Source organism: Manacus vitellinus, unplaced genomic scaffold, assembly GCF_001715985.3.
Source record: "Manacus vitellinus isolate BGI_N305 unplaced genomic scaffold, ASM171598v3 scaffold_0_pilon, whole genome shotgun sequence".
In the NCBI taxonomy this organism is placed as follows: domain Eukaryota; kingdom Metazoa; phylum Chordata; class Aves; order Passeriformes; family Pipridae; genus Manacus; species Manacus vitellinus.
Window position 1 is genome coordinate 54,931,395 of NW_021938789.1, and position 24,410 is coordinate 54,955,804.

Sequence of the window (24,410 nt, forward strand, 5' to 3'; positions counted from 1 at the left end):
TTGCCCCACTCACCTTTACTGGGTATCCAGAGTCCTTGTCCAGACACAAATGTTTTACTTGTTTGCATACTGTACTTCTGCAGGATTTGAGGATTATTTACATAAGTTTAGTGTCTTTAAATTCCTTGATTTTAGGAGAGGCAACCCCCTGTAATTCTCAGAAACAAGTCATTCCTGTGAAAGCAGGAGAAATGCTTTCACTTAACCCAAGTTATCAACAGCTTGTTCTCTTGCTGGTAAAGAATGAGTAGGATTTTTTTTTTTATTTGGTAGCATTCAGGTATGATTTGTTACAGTCTTTTCTAAAAATTGAAGTCACTCGGAAAATACAATTTTGTGTAACAGATAAAATGTTAGAGCCATGCAGCTTTGTGGACCTGTTCTCTGGTAGAAGATCAGAAATCCAGTTCTCTTCAATGTGTAATAATAGCCCCTTTCAGTGAGGGGAGTGTTTTTCTTTTGGTTTAGATGTACTTTCTTCCCCTCAACCTATAAAGAGTGCTTGAGAGCTAGCAGCTGGCTGCTACTACAGCTATTGACTGTTTTTTAAAATATCATGATATTCTTGTTTTCTTATATGCATTCATTTCCCCTATTAATTTTCTGCATTCTCTGGGATGCAAAGTGCATGGTGTGAAATGTAGTCACTGGGTTATTGCCTCTATGTTATTTGAGATGATGTGATAGTGGATTTACTCGATGTGGCTGCTTTTCTGACACTTAAATCTTTAATATTCATTGCATTTTTTTTCAAATACTTTCTTTGTATAATTTAACTGTAGCTATGTCTAGACATATTTCCTGGATATGGCTAAACAATTTCGAAGGTAAATTATGACCCTTTTCTTTTTTTCACTTTCACACAAACACAATATAATTTTGTTACATAGATTAGAAGAAATGGGAACTGGAGACACTGGCAGTACAGTTTTCATCCAGTTTGCAAATTTCTTCCCCTTTGTAAGATTAGTTATTTCCCAGAAATGTTTTCAGTCATTTAACTTCTGTTTGCAATCAATTTGTACAGTGCATAATCCATTTGTATTGTTTGTGTTGTTTCAGTTTGGCCACAGCAGTTCTAGTTTGAAAAAAAAAAAAAGATAGCACCTTTTCCTTTATGTTTTGCTCTGTTCTGGTCTCCAATGTCTTCATTCCATTTGCCTTAAGGTCTTCTTGTGTAAGGCCATTGCCTAACAAGTAACTATTGTAGGATTCTCTTTTAAAGCACATGTCTTTCTGCTTACAGGAAGTTCTGTTTATTCTGTCCTTCCTTGGAGAATTCTGTGATGCTAAGACTCATAGAATCATTTAGATTGGAAAAGACCTCTAAGATCATTGAATCCAATCTACTCTGTTATCTTCCATAAAAGGCAGCTGCCAATGTTGACACCTTGTCCTGTTCTCCAGTCAGCAGTTCTATTTGTAATACAAATTCACCTGAACTTCAGAATGTTTTGGGTTCTTTTTAAATTTATCTTCACACTTCTTTACTGTAGCATGTTCAGTGGTTGAACTGTATCTTGTAGCTGTAGCTACAACAAGCTGTAGCTTGTTCAGTCTGGTTTCTGTTCTCTGTGTATGTCTGCCTGCTCTTTCAATACTGGTTTTCCCTACCTCTCTTCAGTAGATGGTTGAAGTGCTGCTCCTTTCCCTGAGAGCAGCCTGACTCACCTGGAAATTGTAGGAGATTATGTCTTTATTTTGGATGGGGGCTGCTTTGGAAAGGGACTAAGGTTTTAACATCTTAATACAGGGAAATCTTAGGGCTTTTCAGTGCTTGGAGGGGGAGAACTCCAATTTATGACTAAGATGAAAATTTAAATAAAAGGGCCAGTAATGTGTCATCTTAAGTAATTTTAAAAATTTTGTGTCCTCTTTCCTTTTATGAATACCCTAGTCCTCAACCAAGTGGGGTTTTTTGATAGATCTGTCACTATTTTATATTTTTATATATGTTTAGTTATGACTAAAAGATTTGAATGCAGAAGGTGCCATTTGTTGGAATGAATGTGGCAAGGTGTAGTGCTTTTGTTTTGTTGTGTTTGACAGTTGTTTTTTTCCTGTCTTCTGATGAGGTAAAAGTTACTGAGGGTTTTCCAAGGAACAAGTTCCATGAATCACTATTGCCATGTTTATGCCATCATTTGCTCCATTTTAACAGCAGTTGACCCTTTAAACATATAATTGTTAGAGAACCTTCTGGTTCTATTCTGTATCATCACACAGCATTCCAAAAATGACTTGTATCAGTTGATCATCATCTGCCAGATTCCTACTTCCCAATTAGTAAATCTGTTGGTATTATGCTTACACAGATACCTTATGTACATGGGGCCCCCTCCTTAGTTACTTGTCCATAAAATGAAAAAACATTGCAGTGAGATAAACTTTTATGATTTGAAGTGCTTCCCAAAAGGTATAAAACATTTGTTTTCACTAAATGAGACAGGCACTTCTTTCTAAATGCACAATGTGCAGTATAGGCTACATATTTTATAGTAATTGGGGGGGTGTGTGTTTGTTTCTTTGTTAGTTATTTTTTTAAAATGTACTGTTTCTTTTTCACATCTGCATTTAAAATACTCCAAGCTACTGATAATTTGAGTTCTATAGTACCCTGGTTTAAAAAAAAATAAATCCCTCATTCTCCTTTCAGAATGCTGCAATTTTGAAAAGTTTAAAAGACTTGCAGCAAACCATAGATTTTTCTACCATTCATTTTTAAGGCCAGACTGCCCAGATGCAGTCTGTTCCAGTATGTCTGCAACTTAAACAACTTAGGTACCAGAAATAGGCAAACTGAAGCAGAAAGTTTGTTTTGGGCTGTGTTACCTACTTTTTGATACTGTCAGCCAGGCCACCACTCCAGAGCATGAGCTCAAGAATTTTTTTGTAGCTTTTTCATCTTCAGTGTGCTGTCTGCCAAACCCAAGGGAAGTAACAGAGATTCACATTGGAGCCAAATCCCTGTAGGTCTGAAGGATTTCCCCTGATACCAGGAGGTTTCTCAAGGTTTGCCAAGCAGTGCACTTGCAAAAGTATGGCATTCCCATGGATTGTGACAGCTGGGTAAGGAGACCTGGGTCCCCACAGGAGAGTGCTAATGCACTTAGGGTAGATTTGCCTTCCCTTCCTCCACTCTTGACTGATCCCTAAATGAATTATGAAACCCATTTTTCATTAAATCAAAGATCCAAAATTTCACAGCTGTTATGACTGATTTCATAAGAGTTGGAGACAGTATTCCTTCTGGAGCAACAGGTTCAGATGTTAAGATGGAATCTGTTTTAGCTGAAACCAGACTGAACTTCGATGACTTCCTGCTGTGGGGAGAAGGTTTGCTTTGGAGTTTTAGGTCTTATTGCCATACTTGCACATGGGAAACTCCATTTTAGAGTTTCTGCATTGTCATTCTGTATTTGATCACTCTGCTTTTCAAAGGGAAGGGTGAAGGTTTTTATATTGTTTTCTTAAGTTCCAGTGGATAGGATGGTTGCCACTTAAGACATACACAGGATGGCAATTTTTCTCTAATGAGTTTTAGTTTATGGATGTGTTCAGCATAAACTATTACGTGAAAGTTCAAGTGACCTCGCTTAACAATAGAATTTTAAAGATATGGGACTGGAATGCAAAATGTCCAAGACTGTTTAACATTTTTGTCCATCTCTGAAACAATATATAAATCTTGAGACATATGTTTTTGGAATGAATGTTGAGCTGTCTATGCATTGTCCCTCACAGAACATAATTTAAAAAAAAATGTATGTGGCACAACAAAAACTGAGAACCGCTGCAAACAGAGTTCCTTTCTTTCCAGAGAGACTTTGCTAGCAAACAACCTGTGACAAATTCACGATGGTTTCTGCAGGTAAATTTTCTAGAATGAAGAGTTGTTTTCAGCCACATTCTAGAGAATGAAGTATTCAAAGACCGTTGTCTATTTTTTTTTTTTCCCTTTGCCTGTTTGTTTTTTTCTGCCACCCAGAACTAAGCAGACAATATTTCCTGAAGTTAAAATTGAGCAAGACAGTTGTGGCTGACAAGTTCAGAGTAGCTGAGCATTTGGCAGGCTGTTTCTTTGTCTCTGAGGCCACAGGTACCTGACTGTGCAAGCGCTGTGAGCAGCTGCAGAGGTGGGAGTGTGATGGGCAGGGTGGTGGTGCTTAAGTACCACGGACAGGGGCCCCTCCACACGTGCCCAGACCGACCCTGTATCAACATGTGGGACTTCCACCAACGGGACTTCATCTCTTGGGAGTTTTTTATGTGGGCAGTTCAGCACAGCCTTGTCCCTTTTGCAGTCAGAAGTACTTAGGAGTCTTCATCTCTTGATACTTTTGAAACAGCTGTTTTACCTGTGAATCCATGTCATAAAACTCCTGGTAGTCTACAGCGTGTGCCATTGTACTCTATTTTCTCTGTTTGACAATGGGCTTATGTGCATACTTGCTCATCAGGTGCTCATGTTCCTCATCTTCAGGAGATTTCAAAGACAAACTATGAGAGCAATAATAATGCAAAAGCTGACTTTCCCTTGTTATGTCTTGTGGATTAAATATCAATGCTGTGTTCTTCCTAACTTTACTCCTGTTATAATATTGGAATTCTGTCTGAATCAGATATGTATGTCTGGGAAGAGATTGCAATGTTTTGGCAGTGGAATCAAATAAAATTGTTCCTTGCTTTTTTACTGTATGGGGAAATTCTAATCAAGACACCTAAGGAATATCACATTCTGAAGAATATTAGACTAGTCAATGAAAGCATTTCATGAGCTGGCTGGTGAATCACTTCTGCCAAATGAAGTTTAGGTTGTATCATACATAGCTCAATTGGCATCATCTGCTCACTTCAGAAACATGCCTGTTTCTGTACTCTATGAACCCACTGACATCGTCCAACATGTGGTGTGCTGCTTATGTAATCCAAACATGAAATTTGGAAAGGCAGTATAAGAATCTGTATTTGAGCATTGTAGATGCTAATCCTTGGCCCACTGAGGATTTGTTTTTCTAGCTTTACTGTTCTTCCTTTTCTAGATTTTCTTTCTAGCTTGGCTTGGGCATTTAGGTGTCTTTATTTTAATTGGATACAACTTTCTAACACTTGGGCATTGATTAATTTTTACTGGTTTAAACTGGAGCAGAACAGTCTGAAGAAGGAGGTTCTGTAAAACTTTCTTCAAGGATCTTTTCGACCTTTCTGTTTTTCAACCTTTTCTGTCTTACCAAAAGTTATTTCTTTCAGCTTATTTGAACAAAGAACTTATATATGATAGGAATTTGTAGTGTTTGCAGGTTTCGCTCTCTGATAGCGCTTATTTGGCTACAAGTCTCTTGTCTGCCTGAATCCATAGTTGAATCTTCCTGAGGGATGGACTGTGCTCCTCTAGACTCTTCAGGAACTGCTGTTTGAAAGAATGGAAAACTTCTCTGGCCTAATGGACTGAAGTTGGATTTCTTGACCGTTTAAGGAGGTGGCTGATTAAGACCACAGAGCCACCTCCTTAGGTGGTCGTTGCTTCGTTAGAGCAGAGGAGTGTGCTTTTCACAGTGGGGCCTTTGAGCGTGTTTCTGTGTTCCTTGTTAAGCTGCTAATGTGGTGTCCCTCCTTTGGCTCACTTGGAACTCGTGAAGTTGCTTTTGGACGGGCTTCATTTTTATTGCTGGAACTGGTGCATCACTGCTATTAACTGGTTCTCTTCCTTCCTAAGTGAAGTGATGGCTGAAGCCCAAGCTCTGCTACTTCGTGTGTTGACAGTTCCAATACTTGGAATTACTACTGATTCTGAATCCTGGTAACTGCACGGTAGGGCACGGCAGTTATGGAAAGAGAATTTTGGAAGTCGAGCCAGCCTGCTTTCTCCTTGCCAGTTGTTGTGAGAACATATTTGGATAGCTGTAAAAAAACAATGGCTAAACAGGGAAAAGCCTTTCCCGACATGGGAAAGTTTGTGTATTGATAAATACTTCATTTCTGAACATAGAATTTATTTTGCCTGGAACTAAGTTTTATAATCTGCTTGGAAGAATACATTATTTATTGGGAACACCTGCCTTGAGAAGCTTAGTTTTTTTTATATAACTGTATAGTAAAAACTAGTTAAGCTCATAGAAAGGCAAAATTATATGTGTGAAAAAGAGTCTAGCCACTACTTTTAATTTCATAGTTTGCTAAATCACTAAAACAAAAAGCAACTTGAACAGTTTTATGAAAAAAATAGAAGGAGTAAAATCAAATGCTGTTTGGTTTCATAGCCATTTGACTCTAGAAGAACAGATGATAAAATGGAACTTTGATAAGGCACCAACATCTCAGAATCATGTTGTATCATGCTGAAACTGTGATGGCAGCAATAATTCCCAACTTTCTGTCAGTATGTGTGTGGAGAAAAGGATTTTTTTTTTTCTCCAGAGGAAGCAAGCAGGCAGCTTTCTCCTGAAATCTGGGGGCCCTGTCTAACATACATCTGGGATGTGTTTGTAATTACTCTGGAAATGAAACTACTTAGAGTGGGCTTTTTTTCCTTTCTGTATCTTCACAAAAGATGTCTTCATAGGGCAGCAAAAATCATGTATTATTTCAAGGATGTTAGCCTACTGTAAATATAGCAAAAAACTTGGGGTTGTGTTTATATGCCTAGTAGAGGTAGCATTTAGAGTTATGTGCCACTTTGAAGACACAACAGAATTTAAGCACAGTATCACTGTGTATCGAGAAGAGGTCAGTATTCAATTGAAGTAGGATTAAGTACAATAAATAAAAACCCTTTTTTGGATAAATAACTTGCTACCCTATAAAGAGGCCAGCAATTGCAGAAGAAACTTCCTCTTAAACTCTCTTGTGTTCAGGCTGGGGAGGAGATTTGCATTAAGAACATCAATTTTTCTTCAGCTTTCAAAATAACAAGAATTGCTGGAGTTGGAAGTTTATGTCCATAGGTAAAAGTGTAGCATGCAGAGGACAGGAAAAATAAGAAACCAACGGAGAGAAGGCAGGAGAAGAGCTAGAGTAAAACAGCAGCAGAGGACAAGTGAGTGATTTTTCCATTTCAATTTTTATCCCTTTGTTCTTTTATTTTGACTTTCATGGTCTTCTTGTTTACCAATTGTCACAAAATTTATAGTATTAGAAGCAAATTAAAGAAACCCACAAACCCTGGGCTTTTAGTACATTGTATGTAAGATTAGTCTAGAGCCTGCAGGAACTGTTCTGAGTTACTAATACTGAACTTACATTGATTCATTCCTTTGTTTCCCTTTTTTAAAGAAAAACTTTTCTGGTAAAACACATAACAGAAAGAAACTTCCAATTTTTAATTTCTCTCAGGTAATTAGTAATATAGCTGATTCTTAGAACTTTTCCTGGAAGAGAGTTAATTGTGACTGATTCTTAATTACTTAAATGAGCTACCAAGGAGGAAAAAATACTGGAGGAAACTTAATCTGATATTTGCTCATAGTGGACTGATGCTGTAGAGTTGAGGTGAAACCTGTGTGTGTGTATACATTTATATGTATATTATACTTTATAAGAACAAACCTGACAACAAAGTCCACTGAAATGGATTTCAGGTATAGTATTTACTATAGGTAGAGCTGCTAGTGCCACCTGTACTTAAGGTTGTGTGACCCTTTACATTTCCAGGCTTAACTCTTAGTTACTTTCTGACTTTTGCCAAAGTGTAGTTCAAACTGATTTTTCCATGCCAGATATCTGCTTTGGGCTGAACTTTTTGAAAGTTTCAGCCAAAGCAGTTCTGTTCCAAGAATAAGGCCAGTGAAAAGTATGCTGTTTTGCTTGTGTGAGAATATTCTGGTGTCCTTCTTTGATGCTCCAGTGCCCCCAAGCTCTGAAGCAAGGATTTGAAATTTGGCAATAGTTCAGCCTTTGTGTTGAGGATGTGCCTTTTGCCTCCCTGTAAAAATCCACCCAAATTTCCAGACCGGTTTACAAGGCTTTGAAAGATTGCCATTTGCATGGGCTTAATAGGAATTTCTTAAAACTTCACAGTAAGCTTCCTTTAGATTTTGTTCACACTGGGAATGCTCCAGGCAGGGTAGAACTGCGTATTTCATCCCACTTCTACTAGGAATTGTAACAGCTGGATGTGGGTGCTGACACTGAACTGAGAGTGGGCAGCATTGTGTCTTGTATCACCACTGCCTATTCCCATGTCCTGGGCCTTTTCCCTGGTGGTGGACCTGGGCCCTCTGGAAAAGAAACTGTCTCATTCATCTGGAACAGCATGACAGATGTGGAGAGGAATTTAGGACCCTCTGTGTGTGTGTGTGTGTGTGGTTTATACCATTCTTTTGGTCACAGAAAATGTGTGTATCATACTGGCAAAATATTACTTCCTTTTCTACTGGATGTTCAGATAACAGTAGTTAGGTTTTGTTGCATTTAAGCTGCAGTTTAAATGTTGAGTGGGTATCAAGGTTTTAACAAACTATATAGGCATCAACTTAAAGAAAATACTCCAATGTCCCAGGGCAGGAATGTTGTTTAGAGGGCAGAAATCAAGAGCTCATTTTTTCAAACATTTAAGTCTAACTCTGACCTCTTGCATTTACTACATTGTAGTGCAACCTCCAACTCCCTCACAAGTGTCACATGCTTTGTCCAACAGGCAGCTATTTGACTGGAATGGGTAAAGGGGTTTATTCTGAGGATGAGTCCAGGATTTATACAGTAAAGTCTGTATATTCATCTGTTATAGAAGTTGAAAAATGTGGAGTAAGTGAAGTCAAGATTTTTTGGGGGGAAAAAAAAAGGCTTTGTGGCTAAGACAATTAAATGCTGCTTGATGAATTGTGTGCCATCTGTGCTTAGTTGTGGTATTTCTACATGATGCACTCAAATAACTGTTCCTAGGTTACTGCTCATGCTGTATGATCTAGTGGCTGGTTTGAGAACTCATGTCAGTTTGTGGAAATGCAGACACTTAGAACTGCAAGTGAACTCAGTGGGAGCTAAACCCTGCAAAATCCTGTCTTTTACTGAGGATAGTAAAAACCAGCTCAGTCTGGAGCCAGAGAACCTTTTAATTTAATTAACGTAATGCCTCGATTGCCAGTTTTGCAGGTGAAGAAATTACTTGACCCATCTCTGTAGACAGGCTCAGAAAGAAATTGGTTGCCTTTGTAGCAAAACTGGAAAATAACACACCATAAACAGACCATGTAACCCCCTCCCTTGATTAGGGATGAAATAAAGCATTGATAAACATGTAATAAAAAATGTATGTAATGAGATACAAGTATATTTTTATGTGAGTGAAATTACCTTTGCAACTTTTAACTTTCCAATGCTTCCCTTTCTGAGCCTAATAATTCTTTTAAAATAAAAGATGTGAATTTTCTCTGTGAATTTATTAAGGATTCAATTTAATTTTGTATAAATAACCTAATTTTGCCAATCCCTTGGTAGCTGTCTTGGTTCTGGAGTGGGGGAATCATTATTTCACTTTTGCAATTTCTTTCCCAATAGACCATGAAAACCCAGATTATATTGGATCTGTCTGTAACCAATGTTGTCAAACTATAGAAAGTTTCACTTTTTTATACTGTTTTAAAAATCTATTTCATACTGATCCAAGCATAAAAATCCCAAGATTATAGCTCTGGAACTCAACTTTTCCACTTTGAATTAGCAGTCAAAATTTTTAAACTCTGAGAATAATATAAAAATGCAAGTTTAATTAGCAATAACCTTTTCATTCTCTTCTAAATCAGACACTTTACCTTAGTACTAGTTGAATAAAATATTAGGAGGATCCTCATCCTTCCTGTTTGCTGTGAAGATGGAAAGCATACTTGCTCAGGCTGTTTACTGCTACCTCACCATGATAAATCTGCCCTTTGTAAAGCTGCTTCAACAGTACATCATTTTTTTATCACTTTGAAGTCAGCCATTACCTGAAGTTTCCTATGCAAAAAAAAAAAAAGGGTTTGTAGCTTTTTTGAAAGGGACAGGTTACAACAAATAAGTGACTGTGTGTTTGTGAAGTGTCTAGCTCCTGGAGGGAAATGATTTGCTGCTAAGGTTTAGTGAATTTAATACTTTGGAAATTATTTGTTGGAGAGTCTGCAGCAATGGAGAGTTTTGGGCTGCGGTTTTTTGTTTTCTGGTGGGTTTTTTCCTTTCTTTTTTTTAAGGTGGAGGTGTGAGAGATTTTTTTCGTTTGTTTCTTTAAGCTTAAAGTAGTCATCAGATTTTTTTTTTTTTACTTGTTTCTTGGGTCATTCTCAAGGTGTTTACTGCCTCTGAACCAGTAGCTCTTTTGAAAGCTTCAGCATAAACAAGGCATTTAACAGGATGTGTGTCATGCAGTATTTGCAGGAGAAAGATGGGAATTTTGAGCTGCTCAAAGCTCATCCATCTTCCTTAGAGGAACTCTGCTGCTAAGAACAGCAGTCTTATTTGCTTAGCTGTGTGAAATCCACTTGCTTGTGGACAATTGTTTTGTGTCTTGTTTTTCTTCCCCCCAAGACTTCCGCTTCCTTGTGTGCTCTTCCCATATGTGTTTGGGTTGTGCTTTGAAGTTGGACAACTAGTTTTTAAACAAAAGCTTTTGCCACACTTCTGCATAGTGTCCAGCTTGATTTCGGCAATCTGACGTGTCAGTGATGTGGTTTAGAGTTAACAAAATGCTGTTCCTTGCTGGCTTTTTCATTGGTTTGTGTAGGATTAAAATTAAAAAAGAAAAAATAATCCTATCAGACTGGGTATGTTGTATAAAAGCCAAGTCAAAATGTGATTAGAATGTGATTTGTCCATTTGGCTGTGCAGCAAGTATTAATTGACCAGGCATCTGTCTTGACACGTGGGTGACATAAAATTTATGAGATGTCTTGTATTTTTTCCTCTGTCACCTTCCTTTTCCTCCTCCCCAGTCCTCCTAATAATCTAAGGAATTTCTGAAAACCCAGCCTTTGTGTGCATTTAGTTTCCTACATAAGTCATTCCAGCATATTTCAGTCCAGAGTGCCTAGATAAAACAAATTAGGATGCATGTTTTCTGTCATCCTTGGGCAATGTGCTTCAGTAACAGGATCCTTGCTTTGGCTTTCTTGAATTTATTCTGAAGTCTGTAGTTCTTTATATTGATTTTTGTTTTAAGATTAGGGCACAAAATGAAGAGTAGATTCTGAAAGGCCAAAGCAACCACAACTGCAGTCAACCAGATTAATTTGTATCCAATTACACGAGCAGTAAATTAGCTATGAGTTTTCGACTGTACTATTTCAAATTAACTTGAAAAAGCAACTAAAATCTGATTTGCAAGACTCTGCTTTATGAAAGGGGTTTAAGATGTGATCATTTATAGTAAGTATGTTAACTGGGTCTGAATGTTTTGCTTTTCTGTCTTGTTTTTGGCAGCAACTTGAACTAGTGGAACCGAGCGGCTGGATTCACGTTCCTCTGACAGACACTCACAAGAAGCCAATCCGCACGTTCATGATCCAGATTGCTGTCCTAGCCAATCACCAGAACGGGAGGGACACTCACATGAGACAAATCAAAGTGTACACCCCAGTGGAAGAGAGCTCCATTGGGAAATTCCCTCGATGCACAACGATTGATTTCATGATGTATCGCTCCATAAGATAAAGTTGGATGACGGTATCGTTGCTAAAGTAGTCAGATACTTAAAGAGCAGGGTTTACTTCAGCCTAATTATATCTTTTATGTTTATACTTTGTACAATTTTGAAATAAAGATAATACTGTGTTACAATGTATTGTAGTCTGTGATTTTGCATAACTTGTCCTTGCAGTCTGAGTGCTCTTGTACCAGATACTTTAAAAAGAACATATTTGACTGGGAATCAGTAGTTGATTTAATACAGACGTTTTTGGAGAGTAATTTCTTCCCCTAATGATCATGCCTGGAAATAGTTTGTTCTTTAGTGTTCCTGTTTGTTCCTTTACCTAAAAGCTGCTCATTTTAAAGAGCATTCTTCTTGAACAGACATGGTTTAAAGACATTGCCAGTAGTGTTTTGCCATCATTGTTTATGCTAATGTGTTGCACTTTTTTCTGTATAGGATTGCTTCTGCTTAATGGCTCTCTGGATGGATTTAGCTTTCGTTGTAAGTGCAATCATAGAATCATAGAATATCTCAAGTTGGAAGGGACATATAAGGATCTTTGAGTCCAACTCCCTGCTTCTTCCCTTCTAAAACTAAACCATATGACTAAAGAGCATTGTCCAGATGCTCCTTGAACTGTGACAGGCTCAGTGCCATGACCACTTCCCTGGGGAGCCTGTTCCAGTGACTGATAACACAGTGAAGATGACAATGACATGAAGAAAACCAAACCTTTCCAAATTATTCACTATAGTATATACATTAATATAGATATGAGAATAGGTCATCTAAACATGATACCTGTTTGAAACAGGAGGGGAGTTAAGAATGCTCTGACATCCTACAATAATGTAGAAATGAATTTGAAGGCCCAATGAACCTCTAAAGTACTGAGAACTCAAGTGTATAACACCAGGTAATGTCAGACTCGTAGCACAGAATTTTTTTAATGTGTTTTAAAGTAAAGAGCATTGCAAGGAAAATGTAGGCTTTATCTACTTGCTGTGAGTAGGAGTATTTAACACCTCTGCTAACATCTCCTAATCTAATTACTAGTTACTTAATCTTTTAAAAAAGTAAGGAGATTTTAGAACGGTTGTTGAAGTACAAGGGTTTCTTTTAAAATGTTCAGCACTGATCAGACCTGTTCCTCCTAGCACCATAAAAGCTGATGGTCAATCCAGACTAATCTCAGCCAAGGAAAACTTTTGACACTTCTTAATTGTGAGCAAGGAAAGGCTGCCAATATAGGAGGCTCCTCAAACAATGATAAGGTTGTCAAAGAAGGATAAAGATTTAGCTTTGAAATCCTTTATATGCTTCATGAAGCTGTTGTTTACTGAAAAGTTTTGTCTGGCTGAATTCCACTGTCTTTAGGAGGGTCATTGAACAGGGCATTTCATGGTGATGAGTTTTCTGTTTAAATGTGGATTCAATCATTTCACAAGGACCTTAATGGTACCTTACCTTTCCATGTATCAGCTGCAGGATTCCTGCTCATCAGAATCTGGTTGAATTCATGCCTTTCACCAAGTCTGTCAGTCCAGTGGATTTTTAATTTTATATAGTGTAAAGGACTGGTACATTGCTATTCACTTAAGCAATTGAAGCAAAACATGTACCATTGCATATTTTTCTGTTAAAAAAAACAACAACCCCCCTCTGGATATATTGAGTTGTTGGATAGTCTTGTTATGGATAGTCTTGTAAGAAAGGAAATTATTAGGTGTGGAATTTTTTTGGTTTTCCCCCCAAAGTTAAGATGGCAGTTACCTATCCTACCTTTCTATCATCAAGCCACTGTTTCCTACTTAATGATTCTACCACAGGCAATTCTGTGGTGATTCTGATCTTTGGTCAGTAACATTTATCTTTGAATTGAAAGAAACTTTAAAGTATTCTTTTCTCTTACAATTCACCCTACAAGTAATATCTAAATTAACATTGCTCTGTGACAAACATTATCCAGTAAAGTAGGAACAAGCACATCAGCACAGTCTTGTTCTGCTTATTTCTGCCCTGCCTTCATTTTTGTAGGCATCATTTTTGGATCTTTAGAGAGCTATTCTTGCTTTTACTGATTTTTTTCAGGGCTCTGATGTTCATACATTTAGATGGTTTCTAAATTGTTACATCTGACAATCTAGTTGAATAAGCTGAAACCTAGCTTGAGTACTTATCCTGCTGTTCTGCAATCACAGATGCTGTTCTAGTGGTTTTAAGAGCCTGTGGATACCCATGTTAAACTTTACTGTTGAGGAGAGAATCTGTACTTACAAATTAAATTATTGTAGGGGTTTTTAGTAGATGTTAAAGTGTACAGGGCTCTGTAAAGGTTAAGGCTACAGTTACACTTTATTCTTCTATCACCAGCAGATCCAGTCTGAAGCTACACATTCCCATATTTTGTTTCTACTTTATTGCCAGAAATTACCATCTCCGTGGTTGAACCTCTTCGGATGCTTCCATTGCTGTTCACTAAACAGATCCTTCCTTGGCCCTTTAAAATAAGTATATTCTTAGTACTGGGTGAAAGCAAGTAATCTGTGGTAAGACCCTGGGGGTGAACAGAGTCATGCTGAAGAGGGTGGGAGTAGATTAAAAGGGAGAGTGCAACTACTGACTCCTTCAACTGCTGCTGGCAAAATTACATATGACCATGCCTGAAAGACAGTATAAAAATGCAAACTCGTTACTACAGTTTGTGTCTTGCTCTTTGATATTCAATGTCACTTGAAAATGAGTGCAGTGGCCATTCTAGACCCATATTAAGTATTGTCTGTGTTGTTTTGTAACAGTTATGTGTACATTGCATTGGTATTTAACACCTGTGCAATCACCGTCGATTTTAACATTTTTGGTGCTTGGTCACATAGGGCTGCTGATTTTTCAGCAGTGAGATCCTGGATGACTGTGTCTGAAAATAAGGCAAATTACTGCCTTTGTGTATTAATACAGTACTTAGTATTTAATTTGGGACAAACAAACTGGTCTGCCAAATCATTGCAGGAAGTTCTTACGCACATGTTGTGTTTAGCTGCTACTTTTTTTCCTTGCTGATTATTTTCAGACACACAGGTGTCTGGAATCTTACCACTCTCTCTTGTATAAGAAATCTGATAAATATTGATTACTATAAGTAATATTGAAATAAATGACAGACAAAATGGAAGATGTATTTGTTCTAAGAAATCATGACTCAGCAGTGATCTGAATTATCACTTCAAATAGGAGTAATTTAGGGATTTTAAAACTTTTATTTTTTGAAGATACCATACGAGGCCTTTCTGCCTTGCAGAACAGAAATTTGATTCCTGGTATGAGTGAAAAAACAGCTTTATTTTAATTAAACTTAGCTTAATTCTTTTGTAGACACTAAGAAGAGAGGTAACTGAGTGCCCAGGATGGTGAGGAACTCCTGTTGAAATGAACAGGAGTAACTGTGTTTTGACTAAGTCATGTCTGTGTGTCTTCTTAGCACCACAGTGTAAACAAAAAAGGCAGATGGCAGGAGAGGAAGCAAAGAGGTATTTGCTGCTCCTGGTTTCTAAAATGGAGAACAGCAAAACATTTATGTTTTGTTTAAGCTCACATGAGGAATCTCTCGCAGAGCTGGAAGTTGAAGCCATATCACCATTGTCCATCTTCTCTTTCGCTGTGAAGCTGATGTTCAGATAATGATACTGCTGTAAAGACAAATTTTTCACTAATGCAATTTCTGTATGTAATTCCATTTTGAAATTTAAACTATACTTTGGCTTTTGCTGTTCTAGCTTAGTCTGTAGGGGAGATACTTTTGCCAACACACTGACTATAGATGCACAGCTCTTCAGCTGCTGCCTTTGTACTTGCTCTTACCTTACCAGAAAGGCACAGCATTCTTTTTAGTGAAAGAGGGATAAGCTGCCTTGGATTTTATATGGGACACTGGACACGAGATTCATAGTAGCTTGCAGTCCGGTTTGAAGAGCTGTGTGCATGCCATTTTTCCATGCTTTGTTTGGTGTAAATGTAGAATATTGGACTTTTATTGTTGTTGGTTTTTTTTAATAGCTGCTTTGTATATTAGACTTCAGATGTCTTTCACGCAGATATTCAGTTACTTGGATATGAGTGATCTGAGTAAAGCATCACTTGTTGCCCAATTCTGTAGTTACCCTGGTCTTCACCAATAGGCAGGTTGCTAGGCTGGGGGGTGCTTGGAGCTGTAATTCAAGCTTAAATTAGTGATAACCCAACATGAATACTATCAGACTGGATGTTTACTGAACAGTTGGCATGTAGGTACCTTTCTGAGAATCAAAGGCTTAGTCTGCCATGAACACAGTATGAGAGAGGAACTGTTTAAGGGAAGTAATTGAAACATTATTTAGGCTTGAAATCTGTTTATATACTAGAGAGAGAGCCAGCTGTTCGGATCACCAGCTCTGATTAGCAAAAATGCATGAACTTGTGTGTAATAAATGAAGTGATGGAAGAGAGTGAAGGACCATGGAGAGCTACCAGTTAGTGGGAAGGCAAGCCATCACTTCACGTAATAGAGCAAACCACATCTCTAGGCAGCAGGCCATTGCTAGAACAATCCCCACCTTTCTCAAAGCAATAACCAGCAATAATTGTAGATGTTCAGACTCAAGAACTGCAAGTGAAACAGGTGCTCAGGCACTTTATGCCTCCACTTGGTGAAGTAAGTTGGGTGCTACAACTGCAAGTGCCACTTGAAGAAAGTCAGGGTGACAAGACTGGATCTAGTAATGAGAGCTGAATTGCATTACATCCTATAAAGAAAGAAGGAGTGTCAGAAGCTAGTGTAGTAAACTTCTCAGGAAATCACAAAGACTTTGGACATTGGTCAACCATAAATATGTCTTTGTCCCACTTTACTGTGCGCTGGTGCAGCCTCACATTGAGTACTGTGTGCTGGTTTGGGCACCACAATATAGAAAAGACATTAAGCTCATAGAGAGTGTCCAAAGGAGGGCTGTGAGGATGGTGAAGGGCCTGGAGGGGAAGCCGTAGGAGGAGCAGCTGAGGGCAGTTGGTCTGTCCAGCTGGAGAAGAGGAGACTGAGGGGAGACCTCAGTTACAACTTCCTCATGAAGGGAAGAGGAGGGGCAGGCACTGATCTCTGCTCTGTGGTGACCGGAAGCAGGACCTGAGGAAATGACCTGAAGCTGAGTCAGGGGAGGTTCAGTTTGACTATCAGGAAAAGGTTTTTCACCCTCAAGGTGGTTGGACACTGGAACAGGCTCCCCAGGGAAGTGGTCATGGCACCAAGGCTGACAGAGTTCAAGAAGCATTTGTACAAGGCTCTCGGGTACATGGTGTGACTCTTGGGGATGGTCCTGTGCAGGGCCAGGAGTTGGACTTGATCCTGATGGCTCCCTTCCAACTCAGCATATTCTGTAATTCTTTGTTTCAAAATGACCAGTGGGTTTTTCTGTAACCCATATTTTCAGGATGGATCTGGATTAGCAATATACAAAGCAAGAGTTCATTGCTCTGGCAGATCTAAATGAAAGAATAAATGGTCATCGTACTGCTACTGTGTTGTGGTATGTGAATGAATTCTGGAGGTAATTTTTGGTGGATATTTTTCTTGAATTTACCAACTAGCTCTGCAGTTTTAGTAGAATGCATCTGAATTCTTTGGGATCATTGGAGGGACCCAGACTGACATCAGCATGCACTTGCCTACATGGGGGAAATACAATTTTGGGGCTCTGAAGAGTACCTGGTTGTTATAACGTGCAGTGGAGTGCTGTGCTTCAAGAGCCTGACTTGTTTAATTAGTGGTAACCTTTCAGCTCTTATTCCTGAATTTTGTCATTATGTGTTAATGGTTAATTAACACTGATGCATTGATTACAAGAATGCTTTGCATTCCTTTGCATGTATACACAAAATAGCTGTTTGTTTAATATTTAACTACCACAATATTTTACTCCTTTAATTAAAGGCAATGGGTTTTTGCTGGAGCATGAGATAATAATCTAAATGAAATTAAAATGTTCATAGTATTAAGAGTATGTCCCTCCAAAGATGGGATTGCTGAGGCTTCCAGGCAAAGGTATTGGGTGGTCTGCTGTTGGTTTGGAATATTTAAGTGTTCTGTTTTAGATCAGAAAGGTGTTAAGGTGCTTTTATAAAGCTGCACAAACCATCATTAAACATTGTTCATGGAAGTAAATTTTAAGTAATCCTTCACATGCCATACTTGCTGTAGTTCAGGCTGACATTTCAACGAGCTGTTTTACGTCAGCCTAACAATTACCTGTGACAGTTTCTCCATTTGCACCAAAGAATAAACATCTCTTGCAGCCAATCAACAGTATTAGTGTGGTTTAGTTTAATGGAAGAGTTAAAAAGAAAAACCAAAACCCAGGTAATGAAAATTATGCTAATACTTGATGCTGCTAGAGGATATAATCCAGACATAATTACATATGAAATGAGAAAGTAAGTTTGGGATCACTGAAAACATTAAATACCTGAACTCTGATCCCACTGAAGTGAATTACCACTATTAATTATAGTAGGGAACAGTTTAGCCAATATTTAATACTTTAATTCAAGTAAATAAAATGGGATCAGTGACTTCCCAGTTATATAGATAAAAAAAGACCAACCTGGAGCAGTTCTGAAAATTTCTTTCTCAAGTACTTCTTTCAATATACAAAACTCCTGTAGGAGTAAATGGTTTTGGGACAGTTTATGGCTGGAGAATCAGTTCTAGTGTTGACTGAAGAGGCCTACCATCATCACACTGGTGACTGGTTATCTTGCCCATCTTTGAGGAAAGCCCAGTGATGACTTAGATTTGGCAGCTGAGCCAACACTATGATTTCCACACACACCACCCCAGCACAACAGGCTGATTTGCAAACACTTAAAAAAACACTCTTCTATCTGAAGGTGCTACTGAATTAAAAGGATTATTTAACATTCTTGAATGTTGAATATTATTCTTGAGTATAAGGCCAATGTTGCCAGGGTGAGAATATCTAGCTTACAAAATGGACCAAACAAAATACCTAATGGCTGTTTCATGTCAAGATTTACCATATTTTTGTACTGGAGTTTCATATAATCTGTAATCTGAAGCAGCAGAGGAGAAAGAGTCTATAAATTTGACTCTCATTCGCCCTAGAAAAAACACTGTCATGGCAAGCAATGAATTTATGAGAACATAATGTCTAGGCATTGTAATTAGAAAACACCTCATGAAAGGAATTGTCTTGTTTTCTGCATTTGTGCATTCCCTTTAAAAATGCATTTATCACTTCGTTTAAACTGCTTAGAAGTTTCAAGTAAAAGGCGAGCTATAAACTCTTACCACTCCTTCACAAAGGTTTTATTTATCTGCTTTTCTACACAGCTGCTTCAGGTTGCTCTCCTGCTGCCATTGAAAATCTGTGTGAAGTACATAGGTGTTCATTCTGGTGCTTCAGAGCAGAATCTTTAATCTGGGACACAAGTCTCAGAAGAGAATTTCCACTCTTGGGAACAAATAAGCCCTCACAATCTAGTTCTTCCATTGTCTTTAAATTTTTCTTATATTTTGTTTGGTGTGATTTTTGATTTTTTGAAAATGTTTTGTCTTTAAACCCAATGTAATTTTTAATCTAAGACCTACTACTAGGCCAGGATCTTGTGACAGCTTGTATTCAGTATTAAAGCTTATTCTGCTTTTAGTTAAAACTAGTCTTTAATATTTCAGATGTTAGACTTTATCTGTTGCAGATACTACTTCCTGTAATTTCGCAGTTGACAGTGTAGAATTTACAGCACTTTTTAAAAGTACATTTTTCCACTGGAAAACCACCAATGTGATTGTTAGTTTAAAGGGACAGAAATTTAAACCAAACTCTTAGTGTGTGGAAAAGCTTACAGGCTATTGTTAATTTTCTAGCAGACTTAGCTAATCTTTCATTACAAGTTATGTGTATCTTCATTATGTTTGATTTTCTATCCTTTAATTTATTGAAAAACCAGGAAAGAGTCTTTATATTCTGTTGCTTCTCAACTAAGTCTCAAGTTATCCTAAATCTTCCTAGTGTGTAAATATGTAACTCTCAATGTAAGCACATGCACCACATGTATTCAGATGTTGCCATGTCCTACATACCCAATCCTAGTGTATTTTCATACTTTTATTCAATTTTTTGAAGCCCCACAATAAAGCAGTGATGTAGGTAATCCAAAAATAATTTTTCTTTTAATTTTTGTTTTCTTCCTTAACCTCAGGTTTTTACCTCCAGTAGCAATTTGCTTTTAATTCTTCCCTGTTTGTGATGGGGGTTTTTTTTGTTTGTTTCCTTTATTTTCAGATTTTATGAAGGCTTGTTATCAAGTAGTTGTACTTCCAGAAGGAGTTTATGGGGCTACACCTGAAAAAACAGCACATGATTTGGCTGTGGTGTTTGTCAACAGTCATCCCTAGATCTCTCAGAAGCATTATTTTCTGAGTATATACTTTCCTTCAAATGTCTGTTTGGACTGCTTTCCTCCAGATATTGTAGTTTTCATATCTCCCAGATGGAAGAATTAATTGTATTTTCATGTTAACTTAAAGCAGGGGCAACCTCATTAAACCAGTGGAACAGTGGAAGCGAGGAGAGAATCAGGTCTTGCATATTAAATGAAAAAAAGATTGATATACATGTCTTGCAAAGTTTGCAATGACAATTAGGTTTATCTGTGTTGTAAAAAAATCAGGATTTTCTAAAATGTTTGCGCAATCCTCCTGTTCCCATAAATGATAATGCCTTTTTTGTATAGTTATGTATTCTTTTAGGAATGGATTTTAGGAATGGATCAAAATAGCGTGGTGAAAGGAGTCTGTTACTTCTGGCTCATCTGGAAATTTGAAAAATATAAAGTGAACGGGGTGAAGTCTTGCAGAAAGGGAGGACGTGGTTTTTTGATTAAGACAAATTGCTGTTCTGGAAAGTTGGACTCCATCTTTATTTTCTCACACAATGACTCTAGCAAAGTCACTTGAATATTTTCTTAGGTGATCACTAATTGTCTGTTTCTTGGAGGTTTTATTCTGAAAGCCCTAGTTCAGATTTTCTGAAGTATTAGTGAAAGCACTTAGCATTCTCAGATGTTGCTGACAGCAGAGGTTTGCTTGCATCGTCTGTTCTATTCCATTGACAAGGTGGCCTGTTTAAAAAAAAACTAAACCTTTGAATTAAAAACAACATAATTCACTAATTGAGGACAAAAGCTTGCATTCTATTAGTTGATTTCTCTGGGTTCTGATGGCAGCCCTACATTTTTTGCTGTACAAGTCGTTATCTCTGTACCCAGCTTTACTTGTTTGAAATGCTTGTTTCCTCCCCAGTTTTCAAACTGGTCCCAGTGTCATCTCCATGTCTGAGTGCTTTCCCACCCCAACCTTTAGTTTTCCCCTCACTCCTATTCTCCTTCCCCAGAGCTCTCATCTGTCCCTTTGCTATAGTCACTGTAGCAGCATTTTGTATCCTTCTTAGTAATAAATTTTCTCACCCAATGCCTATTTCCTCAGTTTCCCTCCTGATTCCCCTAATCTTTCCATTTCCTCCCCCCCCCAAATCCTGATGATTTTCCTTTCTTTCCCAGCTAGTCCCAACTAATACCACATGCTTCTTCCTCATATTGCATAATACATACTCTACCTGTCACCTCTGCTACCATCCTGCTGAAGTAGCAACATGATGAGATTATTGAGGGCACAGGGGAGAGATTTTTCTGCTTTTGGTTATAACAGCCAACAGTCAACCCAGCCCAAGGATACAATACCTGGAAGCAGCAATTACAGCAAAATGACTTGCCCCATAGCTTCACACCAGATCATGTTTGGGGTAGTTCTGTGGGGTGTGCATTTTCAGGGTTGGCCAAAATTGGGCAGACTTTCCTAAATGGTTCTGTGTATATCTCCTATTCTCTCTCTCTTCCCATCTCATTTCAGAAACTCTACTGTGAAGCATTCGAGTGCTAAAAGTTTCCAAATAAAAGATTGTGAGAGTGTTTCTCTGAAATGGCTGAATAGTTTTGGCTGGAGTTTTCAAAAATAAATTCAGCCTGAGGCAGACAGCTGGTATGGGAAATTTCAGCTAACAGAGTTGCAATTTGGCTAAGTTTTGAGAAACTCGGAAGAGATTTGTGAGGGAGTTAACCCTGGGTAATGTTTCACATTTCACCAAATAGCATCCTCTGGGCAATATGCTTTGTCACTTCGTGTGGACCTTCCCATTTGCTTTAAAATTGACTCTCTATAGAAAGTAGCTAAGTTTCAGCACTTTAGAAGAGCTGTTTTTATTTGGAGTTTATAGAGTCAAAGACTTTTAAAAATAATTTATTTGCATCCTCAGACTAGTTGAAGTAGCTTTCTATATAGGTACAGCCTGCCAGGGGCATTTGTACTGAGAGTATCTGTTCTTTTATACTTGTTTATAACTTCCACCAGAGATTTGTGCTAGAGTAGCACTGTCCCAGAGTTAGCTCTCTGAGAGGGTTTTAACCTACCACTGTCTGTAGCACCACGCTGTGAATCTGCTTCCCTAGCGTGCAGTCTGTGTGGCAATAAAAAAAGCAAAGTACACTCCTCCTGCCTAGTTCTCCTTAACTGCTTGTGTGAGCCAGACTTATTCACACCCTTGTTTTTCAAGCTCTGTCATTATTAAACTTTTCTTTCTTCTTTTTTACCCCCTCCCCCAGCTTTGCACTGGGTTTCAACCCAGGCTTACCTTCATTACTGGAGGCCTTTTTTGGGCTAATTGATGGTTCTTGATTCCTGGTGTATGGCTGTGACCTGCTCGATCTATTCAGAACTGTTAAAAAGCCAGTTTCTTCTGTCATGCAAGATCCTCTGTGCTAGATAGCTGTTCCAACCATCTTTACTGTCTCAAAGCACATATATCTGCCTGGCCTTCAAATACAAGACTTAATACTGCATATCAGGCCTATCAGGAGTTCCTAAACTCAACCTCCTAAATCCAAAAGCTCAGCTGAAGGCAAAAAAGTACTTGACAAAGACAATTCTGATCATAAGGAGCCTTTTTGTGCTCTGGTGGTCTTGAAGCACTCAAACCAAAATGAAAGCAGCCAAAAAAAAAAAAAAAAAGGAAAAAAACCCCAGTCTGTTCATCCTGGAAGATAATTAAGGCATAGAAAGTTTTTCCCCCACCACCTAATTCACATTAGCTCCTATTACCATGTGGATGGGTGAGTTGGGATAGAGAGGACTGCTACCTCAAGACAAATCTCTTAATTGAATGTAATTTCTTGTTTCACACACCTGCTAAGAAGCAGTCTGCTAAAACCTGAGCACTGTCAAATTAACTGATTAAAATCAAGAGTACCATGGAGTGAGTAGGGATTCATTTTATTCTCCCTCCCCATGTCTTTTCATAACAAGAAAGAGGGGATATCAACTTATGGCAGCAGATGAGAAGTTCAAAATAACTAAAAGAATATTGGTCTCAAAGCTGTATTTAAGCTGTGTAGCTGCTGACTGAGACAGTTCATAGGCATTTAAAACTTTTGCATAGTTTATGAACAGGACTGAACAAATTAATGAAGAAAAATCATTTGAAGGTTATGAAATCCAAAAAACAGGCCATAAATTGTTGGAGATTTATCTAGTACTGGGTGAAATACAACTACATTCTTCCCTAGGCAGTTGCTTGCTGGCGTTGGTCTATACCAGTTCCTTTTCAGGAACAGGATTGTGTCAAGCCCTAACAAGACCAAACAACTTTTGCTTGGAAAGGGATAAGGGAAACAAAAGTTTGGAGCAACAAAGTGACTACAGGGGACAACAAATGTGGTGAAAGGAAGGTCTGTTAAATTCGAAGTGTCAAAGATGAAAAAACGAGGTTTTTCCTCTGCTGTTCAGAGCACCCTCCAGAGCACTAGAAAGAGTTTGAAATATCAAAGGACCTGGTGGATACTTCCCTGGGCTCCTGTGAGGAACAGGTTGTTGAACTGAATGGACCTTGTGGTTTTACTGTACATTCATCAGTGGTTAAGTTCTTGAACATTTAGCTGTTGGCAAAATTTGTGTGGAACGTGAAGCCAACATTGTGATTTGACAATTAAACCTTGCATTTCTCTAACCCCAAAAAACAGGGAGGACTATGTTAAAGAAAGAAGGAGGGGAAAAGACACTGTCTGTTTTCTCATCACAGTACACTAAAAAAATATTTAGACTGATATATAACCTTCATAGTGTTATGTTCTATAAAATTGGCAAGAGCTTAGATCTTAGTCTGAATGCTATGCTTGTTTTGAAATTTAAATAATAAACAATTTATGTATGTATATATTTTAGCTTTAAAATCACATTTTGTCGGATTTGGCTGTTAATAAAAGCTTATGGTGGAATCAGCACTCTGTCCATCCAGTGAAAATATGAACAGGACCACACAAAATGCTTCCACTGTGTCATTCCTTTTATGGCTGTTCCATTAAAATAAACTCCTTGCCACAGAACTTACTTGTCATTTCCCGCTTCTCAAAAATATCACAAATAGTGTAGTTTCTAAAGCTTTTCCACTTCTAACTTTGGTATCTACTTGACTGTATTTGCAGCAGATCCCTTTATATTCCTTCCTGCCATTCCTTTTCCACCAGATGCAATACTGGATCTTTAAAATACTGTATTAAATGCACTTTTTTGGCTAGTACTGCTAGTACTGCTAAACCTGGGCTAGTCAGATAGTGTCATATTCATCTTGGTTTCTGTCATCACAGATTCCAAACAGAAAGTGCTTTAGATCCTAATGTGTGTATTCTTCTGTCCACGTCAACTTTAGCATTTATT

At 38.0% G+C, this 24,410-nt stretch overlaps 1 protein-coding gene across 1 annotated transcript in view; it reads left to right on the forward strand.

The window, feature by feature from the left end:
* The window catches only part of ANAPC10 (anaphase promoting complex subunit 10), a 35,512-nt gene extending 23,763 nt beyond the window's left edge, over positions 1–11,749 (forward strand). The window contains exon 5 of the mRNA XM_008919316.3: positions 11,389–11,749. Coding sequence (XP_008917564.2) covers positions 11,389–11,619 — 231 coding nt within the window. The 3' untranslated portion in view covers positions 11,620–11,749. The remainder of the gene's footprint in view (positions 1–11,388) is intronic.
* Positions 11,750–24,410: the final 12,661 nt, after the last annotated feature.